A 16921-nucleotide genomic window follows, 5' to 3' on the forward strand; every position below is an offset into this window, starting at 1 on the left:
AAGGCAAAGGCGAATAATTACCTAACACATTTTAAAATAGTTCTTTTAAGTATAAAAGACCAAGATTTTCTCAGCATGGGAAATCAAACCAGCTCAGGTCTTTTTGGTTTAACCAAAGATGTTTTTCTGTTATTTCAATGTAACTTACCTGACCTTTCTAACAAGCAATTAGGCTTCCATTCAAAGCACCTAATTAAATGCCTAGGCCAAAAAGTAGGTTTATTGGCTTCAGTGAAATAATTTACATGCTTAAAGTACTTAAACACAAGTGTAACTCAATTAGATGGAAGAAGTCTTAGTCTTCAGGGGATAATGAGACCTTACCATGTGTTTGCCCTCAGCAACAGTCGGTTAGTTAAAACTGCTTCTGGCTGGCTACCTAAAAGCTTGTCAATCAGACCTCCAGGGAAAGCTCCCACCGTGCTCAAGCGGGGCAGAGCAAGCCTCAGCAGGCCTTTGTACACCTAGTACAATAGCGACTTGTGCCAGGGTTATGGACCTGTAGGTACTACTCCTGTTTTATCACGGTAACAACTGCTTTAGAGCATCAGCTGCAGTGATGGCCCACGTTCCCACGCCATGGCCCCTGGAGTACCACTGATCCATCTCGAGTCTCATATAAAATACACTTTGAGAAGTGAGTTTTGTGAGTAGATGAAGTATCTGCTTCAAAAGCCTCTGTCTCCTGACAGAAGAAGAAAAAAAAAAAAAAAGGCATAAATGTAACTTCTGAAACTACCGTAAAAAGAATTACAACAAGAGGGCTACCGTACTTCACACCTGAAATAATGGCACATTCAGTTTACCAGCTATCCAGGTTGGTGACTTCCTTTCTCAATACCCTTTGAGAAACTGGAAGGAGGCCTGAAAGTGTGCTTATTTCCATTGTGAAGTGATCCTGTAAATAGATGTTGGGAAAGCAAAACAGTTCTGCAGAGGTCTGATGGTCGGTTGCATTCTTTTTTTTGAGGACATATACAAAAGTCGATGAGAAAACTCCTCAAATTCTTAACCTTCCCTGTGCTTAAGAATCACAGTATTTTTATTTTATTCCAAGTCTAATTTAATTTAATTTTTAGAGAGAAGGGGAGAAAAATAAACTAGAGGAGAAAAACATATAAAGTAACACTGTGACACAATCTAACAAGCCTTACAGTAACATTTCAATATAAATAGCAGCATCATACCTTCTATCCCTCTGCTGTTCACTATGACTAGAGGTCCGAGAAGCTGTTTAGAGAAAAGAAACAAAAGTTTTGAAGAGGTTAAAATATACTGTCACAGCAATAAGATGAGGATAATAGCATAGCCCTTGCCAATCTACTATCTGTGAAATGGAGAACATACAGAATCTGAACATAAATTCTAGATTTTAAGAGTGGCCAAGTTTAAAGAGAAATTATTTGTATTAAATATGAGAAGTTTTTTGAAGGTTTAGGGTGCAGTTTCTTAATCAGTTTCACTTATTCCATGTCCAAGTTACCACCAAGAGAGATAGTCCTGTCCACTTTCTTCTTCCTCGCCCCATATTACTGCATTCTGCATTGTGGTGACCCTACAGCTGAAGCTCCTTTTCCTTTAGTTAAAACAATCCATGAGTAAAATAAAAAGAAGTGTTAAACACGTTTGGCTTTGCTTTTGATGGCTCATTTCTGAGATGTGTTCTTTAATCTTTTTTTAATGTCTCTTTCTGTTTGTTTTAGAGGAGGGAAAAGTACTAAGGCACAAAATCTAAGACGCTATTTCACTCTCCTTTATGTAAAAAAGAAAAAATTAAACGTTCCCAGCTAGAAATTTCCTAAGTTTAATCACTTGTGGATTAAAAGCCAGCAACATTTCTCTTTTTTTTTAAAGCATGTGTTTTAAGTTACATAAAATAAGTGAAGCCTGACCTCTTCATTTTTCTATTTTTGCCATATTTATGTTCAAATAATTTTTTCAGTGGCCACATTATATTTTCATTTTGATTTTTTTAGAGAGAAAAGGAAATTATCTGAGGGACAAATTTTTGCACAGCAAATGCAATTTAGGAAGCAGCTGAGTCTTATCGTGCAAAAGCCGACAATTACACTGCTCCTGTGCCATAACAGAACCATTAGCTGAAATCAGCAAAGCATTCTTGATTCAAGAGTTGCACAGTGTTGTATGGGACATACCTCTTCCAGAGGGCATTTTTGATGTGCACTATTCATGAGTGCTAGAGGAAAAAAAGAAGGGGTTACAGAAGATGAAGAGGAGGTGAGGGAGAACAAATCAAGGCTTCAGAGGGCCAGAAACCATGACCAAATGGGTTAGTCACGCAAGGACAGCACACGTGCCAGTGTTGTAAGAGGGCAACTGTAACATTCATTCACAATATAGTGTCTTAAAAAACTAAAATAAAAGCAGATTTTATTTCCAGTCTCATGCCTATTTTAACAATGGCTGTTTACAAGTTTCCCCTGCAATACATTAACCATGAAGAATATAATCGAATAGGGAAATGTCCACTGTATTGCTCAACAAAGAGCCACTGTAGGAATGAGGAGATGGAAGTCAGATCTCTTTGAATGCTTTACATAGTTTAAAATCATGGTTTATTTGGTCTGCACTTTTTCCCTTCCAAAAGTAATGAGTTACACTACCAAAGAGGTAGATAGGGGACAGACAAGTTGATCCCAGTAAGAGGAACACTGCAAAGTGTCAGGCATGACTGCACCAGTCTACACCAGTTCTGTAAAAATTGTTTGGCAAAAATAAGTAAACAAAACCCCCCTACACCCCACCTTCACTTTCTTCTTCAGAGGTCTTAACACAGCATTGACCTCATGCACACTTTAAAGATAAAAAGACAAACTGACCCAAACCAACCAATTCCAAGATTACTTTTGCAAAGAGGATGGAAGAAAGTGTTCATTTGGTAAATGCATGCAAAACAATTGCTTGGGGTATAGCCAAATTACAATGATAAGGACATTAGAAATAAAAGCCAATTAATGAGATATGTAAAACTGAATTATAAACCTGTCAATTTCTTTCATTCTTTATTCATTTCTCTCTAAATGTACTTCTATTCATTAAAGTTATTAAAACAAATAAGAAAAAACTATAAAAATCCTTTCTTAACATAGACTAAAAACTCCAGTGAGGCATCTGCGTAATCCATCAAACTCCAAACTTCAAGTAAACAAGTAAACTCACCTGAAAACAATGCATTTAAAAATAACTTTACTAGTAGATACGAATATGTCTCTGCAAAAGGGCTAATATCTAAGCCATCATATATGTTTTCAGAATGTGCTCATTTTGTCTGAAAAAAACCAAACCAAACCACCACAAACTCCCAGGCATTTATGGAATCAAGCTACTTTCACGTACATAAACATTTAATATAAATAATGATTTTTTTAAGGACCTTAACAAAGTTCTTCCCTCCTTCCATCAACCGCTCCCCTCTTTTTGCTGGCACATTTTTGTTACAACCACACTTCTAGAACATCTTTTTTTTTTTGGAAGCTCTTAAATCCACACTAGGAGCAGAGGTGAAAGCTACTGCATTTTCTGCTCCCACATATTCCTTGGAGTTCCACAAATGCCGAGGAAAAGAAAATACAAACTTTCTAAGTAATCCTTGCCTCCAGACTTGCACAGCTTTTATTCCTTTAAATTTAAATTAATTTCTTTGAAATGGTAAAGGGTATGAGAGAAGACATGAATTTTTAAAATATAGCACATACCTGGTATAAAAACAAAAGAAAAAAACCTGCAGTCATTTTTCTGGCCTTGTGGTCTTTTGTACCTCTAAGTCTATTCTTCATTCCCTTTGCGGATTGCCTTGAAAAAGCATGCTATTAGTTTTTCCCCCAGATTTTAAATTATGACAGCTTTAAGATCTAAAAAAACTTTTTTCCATTGGGGAGGCAACGGAAACGTATTTCAGCACTGCTTTACATACTGACAACTGAAGACAGTCGGCTCCTCAACTTCCACCCTAAGAAATGCTCGGGGTGAGAATTCTTGACATTTCCAGGAGCACATGCTTAGTGGTATTTACGCAAAAGGTAAGCAAAGCAGTTAAAGCAGGGGTGGGAGAGGAATAACCCAGTGCATAAAATCCACACCTTTTCATCTTACAACTTCATTGGTCTCAGGGGAAGGAAAAAATGTCAAACCAACCCATAACATTGTCACTGTTTATTTCTGTTAGTGTCAATGAGGCATCTAAATGTGTTTAACCTAGTATTGTAAAATTTAAGCAAGTAAAGGATTAATGGTAATACTGTAAATAGAGGACAGATCAGTGACTTATGGATTTATATTTTGTACATGTTTCTCACAAGTACTATTTAGGAGGCTTTATCCAATTATTTTTGAATGTGCGGTGGTAAAGGGTACTCAGTTTGTGCCGTATACTTCTGTTTAGAATGGTTTTCCTCTACTGTTTCTTCTCTGGGTCCTATTGTTGAAGAGCACTGAATACGTCATCTGTATTTGAAACAAATACAGATTATGGGGCAGGAGGCATTTTAAGCTATGCGATCAAGATGCCTTTAGAAGTACAACCAGCATTATACTACAAACCCATGAATTGCAATGCTACAGTCAAGCTGGTGGCAACACAAGTCTGACATGCACTTTTGAGCTTTTTTGGAAGAGAGCTTGGCTAGAATTTACAGGCTTTTGGGCAATCTTTTAAGGCAATATAGAGGCAACTGTGAAGTTCATTCAGGGATCTGCTCAGAGATACCATCCTGCTGTGAGCACTGAACGCTTCCACAACAGACACTGCATAATAACATTTGTATGTTTCCATTAGCAAATCTGTAGGAAATACTGAACAGTTTTGTCACTGCAGTGTTTTAAAAGCAAGTTTCATTTTGAATTAAAGATTGGAGCCATAGCCTCAAATAGCCCAAGCCTTACGGGAAATCAAGCTCAAAAATTTTCTGATTATTTTTATACATTGTCCCTTCCAGTAGCTGTGAATAAACACGATCCTGACAACTAACTACTTCAGTTAATTCATTTTAACTATTATTAATAGATTTTAAAGTAATAATATTACTTTCTACAACAAGAACGTGTACTAAAATTTAAAAACACAGCCTCTTTCAATGCTTTTCCAATACCAGGCTAGACATTTCTATCATCAATCCTATGAAATATATAGATGGTTAGACTGAGAAGTTATTCTTCTCACTGCATAGCTGCCAGGGAATAAAGGTTATTCATTCTAGTATCTCAAAGAGAGCCTCAAGAGTGGGCAAACCCTTACCTACGAAGAGGAGCTGACAGAACGGTCCCATGCAAGGGCCATGCTTGCCGTCTTTGCAATACCAAAGGTGTTACATGGCTGTGAGGTCTTTCTTCAGGGAACACTAAAATGATCAGATAATTCTCAAGCCAAAACCAGAGAAAAAAAAAATCTGATTTCACCCAGGATCTGATTAGACTATTTCTGTAGAAGTGGAGTTTCAAGCTAATTGGAAATTTTCATGCTTCTCTGAAGCAGAAGAGTTGAAGCTTTTCTCCTGCACTATTTCTTGGCACAAGGGGGAGGTCTTGCTCCTTCTAATTCTGTTTCCGGGCACTTCAGGGAAATGTTAGGCTGTCTGACATTAGATCTGGGCTGACTCAATGCTTGAATGTAGCTAAAAGAGATGGTGATGCCCCTGAACCTGCTCACCTTGGGCTCAGACCACCAGCAAGAATGTTCCACCGCCAACAGCAGCCTCTGTCTCCTGCCTCTGCTTCCCAGCTCCAGTTCTTCTTTGCACAACTTCAGAGAGGGAACTAATAAAAAATAACTAGGGGGGGTGACAGGATTCCTCTTCCTACCCCCAGTGAGGTCAAATACCCTCTTCACAGCTGACCAAACTGCTTGGCACCACAGAGGCTGGCATTGCTGCTGAAAAAAATCTGCCTAACTACAGCCTTAGAGCAAGCCTGCAGTTTCACTCAAATTTGACAACAATGATTTATGAAGGCACTTAACTCCTTCCCACACCTTTTCTTGGGCTCTGTGTTCTGCCTCTGCACTGTTCCCTGCATTCTGCCAGCCCAAATGTTTGTGCAGATGGGGAGAGAATGAGGTCACGGAATTGATCTGGTTGGGAAGAAGTGGGAGCCAAAAGAACCTAGGAAGCCCCCAAGCCAAACAAAACAAAAATGAAAAACAAACAAAACCCACAGCCAAAAATGGCTGCAAAACTGCCAAATGGGAAGCCACAGGCTCAGAATGCACACAAGCTGTTACACATCCTTCATTCAGATACATATTTGCTTAGAGCAGAATGAGAATGGAACGAGTTTGCAGGTTCTTCCAAAACTCTAGGGCAGCAGACCTGCTTCTGTAACCCTGCTCCTTAATGCCACCCTATTCTGGAAGAGTGGTAAAAAACATCGTTCCCCTTTGTCTCACTACTGTAGCACTTGACTTGCCTCTTTTTACTTTTTTTTTTCAGCATTTCTGTGCATGTTGCCGTCTCTGGCGTCAATGGAAATAGTTTCACTGATTTCAATGGGAGCTGAATTTAGTGGTGTGTCCTGGCCTGAAACCATCATTAAAAATCGAGCGGTAACTTCTGAAGAGTTGAAATGAAAAAAATTACTTCTGAGCATACCTCATGTCCACATGCTTGCTTTCTTCAAGCACTTTGGGCTTAATTTTCTAAATTCTACTGAGCTATCAAACAACTAAAACAAAATCCCGCTATGTTTCTATCCAGAGCCATAGTAAGGGTGGCTGAAAGGAAAATAAATCCTCTTTCTCTTTGGCCACAAGGCAGGGAGAGAATTACCGATATAAAGGCATGTAAAGCATTGTCCACAGGTTGGAAAGTTGAAACCCTGCACATACCTATCATGTTTCTTGAAAATTAGAGATACATAGCCCACAGAAGCTGTGATTAAGAAAGAAAGATAGATTTCTAACTCTGATAGGGAAACACACTTTTCCACAGAATACCATAATTCTTCTAGATTAATGACGAGAGGAGTTAGGAATTATTCAGGGTCCATTTTTAATTTATGTCCATCCACAGATATGGTTACTGGTATACAAAGAACTATGGTTTCATATACAATGCCTTGATATGCGCATGGAGATTTTTTCCTAGTTTATCATCTGAATAATTCACACGGTACTTATATTTCATCATAGTTATTTACATATTAATATTATTAAGTATAATGTTATAACATATAAGCCAGTTTTTATTTACTAGATTTTTTTTATTTTACTTGATTGTGCCTCAAAACGAAGTATCACTTGCTACTATGTTTTCAAAAACATAGATATCAATTGCTTAATGATCTTTTAGAGTGTTTCTCAGTTAGATGAGATACCGGGGCTTATGCAGTCTGAATCAATTTCTGACTCCACCACAAAAGACCCTCTGATCTGGTGCTTTCTGCTTTCCAGTTTCCAATCTATGGCAGTAACAGCACAGATAAAGTGCTGCATTTTAACTACAGCATCATGTAGACTTGCTCTGAATAAAGCTTTCATTATCCCCTTTGACTACCTCCAACTTAATCCATACTAATGAGCCCCTGACTAATAGGTCCAGGAGAAACAAATCAGTAGTACATACATTAAATTCTAGCCCCCATAGCAATATCCTGAGGGTTTTTTCATTAATAGGGAATTGAAATCATGGAGAGAAAGGAAATAAAAATGAAAAGAGGAAGAAAGAAACAGCATAAAATACTTTGGAAGATGCAGCTAAAGAAATTCTCTGCCTGGAAATATCATGAGCAGGGAAAGGGAAAAAGGAGTTAAATGATTAAGTCAGGAAAGAGGAGTTTAAACTTTCATTCAGGATTTATAAACAATTTTTTGTTTTACAAAATGAGCCTGGTGCATGAGTCTAATCATGTCCCCAGTATAGCCAATGAGCAGTTGCTGCAGATTTCTACCAAAATAGAACAATCTTCTGCTTTGTCAAGTGAAGTAAAAATTGGGCACATGTAACCAAGGTTCTTCAGAGATGGGTCACATCTGTGCACAACCATATTAATGCAAAAATAAGAAAACGTTAGTAACTGGCAAGAAGGAACAACCCATCAGCAAAGCAAAAAGATAGTCCAACATGAAGCAAAAATCGAGAGTGAGAAAGAGATTACAGCTCCAAAGCCTGCTAGCTACTTCATTTTCACATATAAAATTAATCAGTTACTAAAAACAAAGATGTAGCAATCTTGAAATATTATGATTCTCAAAAAATAGGAGAAGTAGACTTACATCTCTTGATTGCTGCTCTTATCGATGACAAGGGTCCTTGGCTTAACGAAGAAAAAAAAATATTAGAATGTGGTTAATGTCTCAAAGAGAAAACAACAAAGTAAATAATACAGATATTCTCCATATATTGTAAAGGGTTTGCCAAGTGCATTTTCCCCCTAGGTTATTATCTTACAGAAACTTGTCCGAAACTCCTGGAGTATACAACCATACCCAACCCCTTCTAATGAAAACCAGGTTACAGCTTAGCTGCAAGACTCTGCGAAGATGGAAAGCCAATTTTTAGAACCATTTTTTCCTCTCGATTCTGTGTTGAAGTTCACATTCTGCCTCATTTGACAGGAAAACTTGGAGAAGAGCCCATGTGGGTGTGCATATTCTCAGATTATAAGCATTTAATGACTTAACATTCTTATAAATAAATAAAACTTACACAGATGAGTAAAAACCTACAATTCCTTTGCTAAATATTTTTAACAATCACTTAACAACTTATTTTCCTTTTCAGTGGAGATTGCATTCTCAGTAATAACTTTGTGGGTGGGGTTAGACAGGAAGGCAACATGACCAAAACATTGTTGATACACAAGGACAGAAAAATGTTTCCTTGTGCCAACTCATCTGTTTTCTTGGTAAGACTAATGTTTCTGATACATTTTTTCTGAAGGTCTTATTTAACAGATACAGCAGTCCTTAATATTTTTGCAGGTAAAAATAAAAACGAACTTGGGATTAACAGTTTCGGAAAGTGTTGCTAATTTGAAGAACATGGTATTAATAACCTGTCACTTCTGCAAAGTTACAGAGAAGATTAAGAAAAAACAAAACAAAACAAAACAAACAAACCCCAAACCAACACACAACTACTTCAGAAAAGGACTTTTTTGCTCCTTTTTTTTTAAAAAAAAGAAACCACAACAGCTAAAGAATACTGGTTAGTGAGAAGCCTCTGGACATGCTGAATAGTCTTTTTAAAGGCTGTAAGTAAATAGACTATATCTCGTTCAAATTAACATAATATCTTAACTACAACAGAAAGGTGTACTAATTGAGTCGTTTCCAGAAACCTTCTGCAACAGCCTTCACGAGGGGTACAACAGCCGGACTGTTAGTACAGGGAGAGCATCAGCACTTTAACAGCAGGCGCGCAGGATACCAGCCCCGCCAGGGCTCGGTTTAGCTCCACATGCACTTGTGCTGCGATTGCTGATGGCTGTAGTTGCTCCAGCGGGATGAAGAACAGGGGGATTCGGAGGAGAGAAGAAAGAGACAGTGAAAAAGGACATTGATGAAGAATGTCCTCCCTCTACAGTCATTCTGAAAGCTAATTAAGACTAGCAGTGAATGTTGCTCTGACTGAACTGTTTTCTGAATTGGTTGGGCTCGTCTGGGATAAACAATGCCTATTTGTCTGGTTTCAGAAATAGTTCAAATATGGCTTGGCCTCTATCCACACAGCAAGCAAAGCTGCCTTAGAAAACATCTTAATCAGTCATATTTCACTGTACATTCTCAGCAGAAAAAGACTCTGATTTTCCTTCAAAATGACCCATCATAATACAGCCTTATCTTTAAGAAACACTTTTAAATTTTATGTTCCTCACAGATGTACCTGTGACTCTTTTTTTTAATTCCTGGTAACTCAAGTCTCTGTCTTTTAGATGTTAATTTTCAAAGCTTTATTCTTCTGCTTTCATTGCTGTGAATAACTACAATCTTTAGGGTTTTATTTTAATCATATTTAGTATCAGACAGGAAGGAGACTGAAGTCTGGTAACATGAATCTGAAATCTTTTGGAGCAGCAAAAACTTTCTATACTCAGAAATCAAGATTTACTTAAGTTTTATAGCAGGAAATTAGGAAATCTATAAAGCATGCATGCTCAAATATCAGTAAGAACCAGAAGGAACAAGTTAAGTTCTTCTACTGGTCAGAGCACTTTGACCCATTGCAATTTGCCTCAGAATCTGATGAGCACTTCCAGATACAAGCAGGAGCAATTATAGGAGTCACCATGTAGACAAAAGTTCAAGTTTTCCATGCAATATGAGGATCAAAAGGGTGCAGAAAAGATTTTAAAATCGAAGTGCAAAGAACAAAGAAACGAAACATTTCATGAAACCAACCTAGTGAAGCTGAAGTATGGATATACCCAGAGCAAGACAGTTCTGCAAGTATGCAACTATCCATGTAATTTAGAACCCAGGATAACACAGTTTTGTTAGAAAATTTATGAGATCACAGACAAAGCAAACTGTTAGCAGATAGGGTATTTTTTCCACTTTCCATTAACAGGTCACCCATCAACATTCTTTTGGCAAAGCACTACATTTTCTACCCTCAGGAGAGTTTGATTCACATATAGCTTATAATTATTTAAGCCCTTTAAGAACATGGAAATGGGAATGGATGTAGATTTTGTTTGGTTTTGGTTTTGCCATGAGGCCCTGTAAAGGGACTCCTATTCCATAACTGTTACACACTAAACCCCAGTAATTTAAGTAAGATCGTGTTCTTGGGGCAAACTGTGATTTTGCCCACACCTTATGCTGAGCCAACACCTCCCCGTTCCACAGACAACAATTTCTGGTCTCTTGTCCTGTCTTGCAGAGAGGAGATAAGGTTACTAATATCCTCCTCTGCTCCACAGTTAACGACACATTTTCTCTCAAGCCATCCAAATAATTAACATCATGAAATCGAATTTAATTCTCCTATTTGATGAGGTAGGAGCTGCAGCAATTACTCTACTGTATGGAGTCCCTGCCTTTTTCCCACCTCCTCCTCCTGTCCATAAGGCACAGGAGTGAACCAGAGCACACACAAAATCCCCACAAACACACGTCAAGAAAAAACAAATGGAGGAAGTTTATTCCATGTGGGATCTCTGATCCTGGTTCCAGTGCGACTCCCCGAAAAGTTACACCAGAACACTTGAAGGGATAATGTGACAATAACCAGCCCCTGGGGGTGGGGGACAGCAGCTCCTGTGTCACCCTGCAATGTACATAACCAGAGTCCAAACTCATATTGCCAGAAGAAAACAGATCAACCAGCAGGAAGTTTCAGAACATTAAAGACTCTGCTGAACATTATCGCCAACATCAGCCCAGCCACACCTAATACGGAACAAGTAAAGATGCAAACTCTTCATCCATCCCCCCCACGATTTACCATGCAGGAGTGGACAACTGGAGCAACTCCTCTGACATACACAGGTTTATCCTAGACCTTGCTCGCTGTTAATTTAAAGCACAAACTTTGTTCCACTTCCAGCTGAGGCAGCAGCTTTGTTGAGCTTCCCCTGCCAGCTCCTCAAAAGGAGGAACTAACTCACCCCAACCAAACCAAGTCAAATAGTTTCAGAGGGGATCTGTAAGCTGCTGTACCTGCTAAGCTGAAAGCAGTTGGGTACTTAAAGTCAGCAGTAATATGAAAAAGGTCCCATGGGTCACCATTTCTGAAAGATAAAGAACCTGGAGTGATGTGTTTGAAGATGTTAAAACACCTACTCACTCTTCCTGGAAGGCTTTATTCTGGGTTTCAGGGATGGGTTTTCTAAATATAAACACTTGAGGAAAATGCTTCAAAAGCATATTTTAGGTCTGTCTATTGGGGAAAAAAATTGTCACAAACTAGACTGGGCAGAGAGCTGTGAACTCTTTAGCTAAGTGCACTTTCTGTGCATAAACCATGGTCTCTCCCTCATTAGGAGCTCTTCTCTGACACTTTTACTTGCATTGAGCAGTGTCTCTCTTCAAATGCAACTTCAGTGTAGCTACAGTATTACTCACAGGCTCACTCCTGTGGGGTGACTGCTGACCCAACACAGCAACCGTGTGAGTATCACCTGAGGAGTCCCTGCACAGCAGCAGGGAGGGGGTGCTGTTCAAGTGGAATAAAGCTCTAATCACACAGGCTTTTCCAAATGAGCTGGCAGAGATTTATACGTGCCCAGAGCAGGACAGCATTTAAGTCACACATTATCCAAGCAAAGAGGCCAGGAGGTTCTGAGCTACCTTTTCACCCATGTCTTTTGGCTGTTTCAGCAGCAGCAGTGGCTCCAGCCCAGCCGAGGGCACCTCAGGGACATGTTCCCACTAGATGGTGAGCCAGCTCTGCTCCTGAGCGCAAACCGGCAGAGGAGCACTGCGTTTTACCTGTCTCTGGAGGGAACAGGGAGTACTGGCTTGTGACTGTCCCCTCCTGCCCGTGAGCATACCCACAGCCATTTAGGGGGGGTCTCCCAAGGCTATTTACAGTCTTCTGCCCTATGGGTTGTGGTACTGCTTGGGATACCAAAGATATCTCAAGCTACCATACTGTCTCAGCATCTCTTCTTCATTCACTTCACTTTCCTTTCCTTTGAGGGTGCCAGAGCCCTGGAACAGGCTGCCCAGAGAGGTTGTGGAGACTCCTTCTCTGGAGATGTTCAAAACGCGCCTGGATGCGATCCTGTCTAATCTACTCTAGGTGAACCTGCTTCAGCAGGTGGGTTGAACTAGATGATCTCCAGAGGTCCCTTCCAATCCCAACTATTCTGTGTTTCTGTGACTTCCACCAGTCTCCTGTTGGCTTGCATGGTATTTTCAGCAGGAATCGAGCAATCCTCCGCAAAACCTTGCTTCCTTTATCAGGACTGCAACGTTTGGTTTCTTTATCTAAACTCACACGACAATGAATATTCTATATGAAAACTGATTGCACTTCTTTCATACATCACTCTAGACATGCACAAAAGTCTGGTGGGGGGGAAAAAAAAAAGGAATGAAAAAAAATGATCACTTGTTCTAAAAAACAAATATACTGAAGCATCTGCTGCAAAATCTCAAAATTTATCCTTCACATCATGTTATACAATGCTTTCCTGATGTTCACACACCTGTGCAAAAAGCCTTTTGATATGTTTTTAATCGTGATGGTTATTGAGCCTGTCTTACACATCGACACACTTTCAAAAGAAAAAGTTAAAATGTTGCTATGTTTTAATGTCTTATGACTTCTTGGAATGTGAGCCAAAAATTTTTAAATAGCTGATGTTGAAATTACTGTGAGGCAAAACACTAGTTTAATAGAAAGCATCATATATTCCTGTCAGTTACTTTAGAAATCATGCCATCTTTATAACAGCCTGTGTAGTACAATGTAACATTTTTACAACTTATTAGAAAACCTCTAATATTATTTAGAATACATTATTCCAAAGGTGAGATGTTTGAAATGCCACCTAAATGATTTCATTGCAGACTGAATCACAGAAAGATCTTAGTAATTTTATAGTTAAATTACGGGTGGTGTAAAAGATCGGATTTACCACCACCCTGACAGCAGGCCAAAGGCAGACCCTATCAGTTTGACTAAAAAGCTCCCAAAGTTAGGACAGAAGAGTCAGCTATCCCATCGTCATGACATGGATGCCATAGACAGAACTGTAGTCAACTTGTGGATTAAGGGAATCTACACTGAAAATGTATTAATCCACAGCGATCAGCCTCTTCCATGCCTCAACTGCAGAGGACTCTCAGTCCTCCAACTGATGTGTGTAAATCAGATTACGTGACACAGGGGCTTCAGGTGCAGTTTCCCCAGTAGTGTAAGAGAAGCGGAGGCTGTGCAGCCAGTGGTGCTACCTTCCTCATCTCAACCAGCTCTCTGCTGTCGGTGCTGACACAGTCACACATCTGCTGGACCAGCCACGTGATTCTGCTAACAAGAAGCAATCCCACCCGAAACATCTCCGTTAGTTTTCAGCCCGATGACCAACTGCTGCAGCTGGCTGCAGAGCCACGGAGCAGCAGGGCGATGCTGGAGGAGCGGTGGGAGAGGACAGCTGGGGAGGCCAGCGCTGTCCTGCAGGGAAGCAGCTCCGCCTCTGCTCAAAAAACCAAACCTTAAATCCATCACTCTGCAGATAATCTGACAGGAAATCACCAAAAGGTGGCTGTGCCTCAGGTCAGCTGTTCTCCTCACCCCTCAGTTAGTTGATCCACTCTTTTCTCTTTTTTACTTTTCCTTGTTAGTGCTGGTCATCCAAATTGGCTCACTGGGAGATCAGACAAGCACCAGAAAAAAAAGGAGCTGACAGCAGCCTGGCACCACAGTGGCCTCTCTGCAAAATGAAAATACACTCTCACGTTCTCTGCTAAATCATGGGATATTGTTATGGCCCTGTGGGTACAGGAGGCTAATAAAGATCCAGTCACCAAAGAAATAACATGGTCAGTAGTGCAGATCTGGTCATCTAGGAAATCAGACTCATCGTGGGACAACTTTACTTCTCTTTTGGGTCCTGCCCCAAAAGCAAGAAATCCTGAACCAGTAATTAAGTCCGGTGACAATTCAATCCTCGTGACTACGCTAAGGATGTCTACTTCTATATTACTTAATGAATGCGGCAACTGTGACTTCCCACTGTCTGGACAAGCGAGGATGTAGTTAAAAAGCAGCTAAAATCCAGCTGCTCAGCTAATTAAAACAGCTCACATTGATCAGCATAAGGAGATCCTTCCAGGAATTGCTCTCTAGCTGTTTCTTCAACCACTTATTACATATTAATGTGCTTGTCACTGTCATACTTGGGGATCATATTTTAGCAACCAAACCATCAATTTTAATGCAGAACACAGTCAGGAAGTCAAAGCAGATCATGGCAGCAGATGACAACATTTCACACTCTGATTCTCACAGCAAACTAGAGGTCATGAGGCTGCAACAGCTTCCACATTTAATAATGTCCAGGTTAGATCTTGCAGCCGATACATCTCCCAATTTTTTTTGTGAATTGGAGTCACTCAGCTTGTGTCCCCTGAATTAACTCTTTCCTGATCCAGAGCTACAGACATGCTGGCTAGATTTCCCCTAGTGTTTTCTTTCAGACAACAACCGGAGCTGAACTGCACCTTGCCCCTGAAGATGACTGTATGAACATGTTCATTCCAGAAAGGCAAACTCTCGGAGCATGATTCAAGTTATTCTCAGTCTTCTTTGTATATTGACTGATTTCAGCTCTCAATAAAACGTATGTTTCAAGAACAGAGGGATCTATGCATTGAAGAGTTTGGCCTTCCTGTAACAGCTAAAAAGATTCTCCTCTACGCCATATATCAACATATTTTTACTCATTGTTGTAATAAGCCTGCTAGCATGTTTTGATTAAAATTAATAAACAGTATTTATGCTTTAATGACAATTTAACCTTAGCAGTAAATATTTCTAGCAGTAGAAAGCACCTATAATTTTAATAATAGCATAATAGCAATGTAGCACTGTAAATGTACATGCAAGTATCACTGAATTGTCATAGTGACAGTGACAGGGTATTTGGGCCCAGTCAGCAATATATTCAGGCAGAGAAGTAAGGGTGAAAAAAACAAAGGGAAGAACCAGCTCTTTCAGATAAAACAACATAACTGTAAACTGCAGCTTCTTCTGATGGAAATTCTTTACTATTAAAGTCTACATAGTTGCTCCGTTTGCAAATGGGGAAAGATGGCACTGCCATACTTCCACAGTGAAACAATACAAAACAAAGCTTGTTTCTGAAAAATAGTTCTTTGGTTCAATTATTTGCAGTAGCATTTCGGTCAGTAAATCAAAGCCCTCTCTAGCCATTGACAGGACACTCTGCTTGCTTCAAACATCTCTGTACATCAGATACAATCTGGTGGCTGAATGAGCCCCAGACATTTTGTAATTGACATCACAGATGAATAAAACCTGGTTTAATCATGAAGGATGAGCAGGGCAAAGGTATAAAGAAAACCTGTAGGCCTGGATCCACAGGATTCAAGGTATCTTTACAGGGCTCTAACTATTATAAAGTATGGATATTAGATTTTCTTCAAGTAGCCTGTGTGCTTCATAGAATATATAAGTATAGTGTTAAGGTTATCTTTAAAGTTTTGTAAAAGGAGAAAGTGGTATGTGAATGTCCTCATATGACTAGAAGCATCGATAATGATTACTAACAAAACAGAAAAAACTTTGCTTTACAACAGTATCTTAAATCCCTACTAAACCAGTTACCTACAGATCAGCAAAAAGAAAAGAACAGGGGATGGAAATTGCACAAGCTAATGAAAAGATGGGTGCATTTCAGCAGGCCTTTTGAAAACACAGAGGCTGAGACGCTTAGGAATAGAAAAACAGCAGAGCATGGCTCCAGAGAGGAGCAAGCAGGAACTAAAGGGTGTTGGCTGCAAAGGCAAGAACTCAGCAGGACCCAGAGGATGCAAGAGCTGGAGGTGAGGAATGCCAAGGAGAATGCTCGAGTGCCTGCAAGCATACAGACTTCAGAGTAGTAATCAAGCCCAGGGAACAAGGTATAGGCATTTCTTATCTTGCCTAGATCTGTTTGTTTCCTGTGTAAAAATAATCTGTAAATATAGGCCCATTTGCTTCAAGTATCATGCATCCTTTTGAGGAGGAAACCAGTGTATGTGCGAGGAAGGAGCTCCTGGGGAATCCTGAAGCGTGTTAAGGCCTCTGGCAGATGGATAACTGAGTCTCACTTCCAAGAGACAGTACCAAACAGCTTCTACACTCAGCAGTTAAGACAACATCTGGATCCTGCCTAGTCAGAGATTAACAGAGCACACAATTCCAGCCCTGTGATACAAAACACAGCCGTTTGAGAAGCATTCAAAATGTAAAATTCAGCCTAAACCACAGAAGTGGGATTAGGAGAAGTGTTCAAT

At 39.7% G+C, this 16921-nt stretch overlaps 1 protein-coding gene across 3 annotated transcripts in view; it reads right to left on the bottom strand.

The window, feature by feature from the left end:
• Positions 1-16921, bottom strand: part of SH3D19 (SH3 domain containing 19) — an 85020-nt gene that overhangs the window by 36380 nt on the left and 31719 nt on the right. For 2 of the 3 annotated variants that reach the window (XM_065633977.1, XM_065633976.1), the window contains exons 3-4: positions 8225-8265; positions 1188-1230 (exon numbers count right to left, since the gene is read on the bottom strand). In XM_065633977.1, the coding sequence (XP_065490049.1) occupies positions 1188-1230; positions 8225-8265 (84 nt within the window). Of the gene's footprint in view, positions 1-1187; positions 1231-2156; positions 2198-8224; positions 8266-16921 lie in introns of all 3 variants that reach the window. The other variant, XM_065633978.1, reaches the window with a different exon arrangement.

Source organism: Caloenas nicobarica, chromosome 4 (genome assembly GCF_036013445.1).
Source record: "Caloenas nicobarica isolate bCalNic1 chromosome 4, bCalNic1.hap1, whole genome shotgun sequence".
NCBI classification, from domain to species: domain Eukaryota; kingdom Metazoa; phylum Chordata; class Aves; order Columbiformes; family Columbidae; genus Caloenas; species Caloenas nicobarica.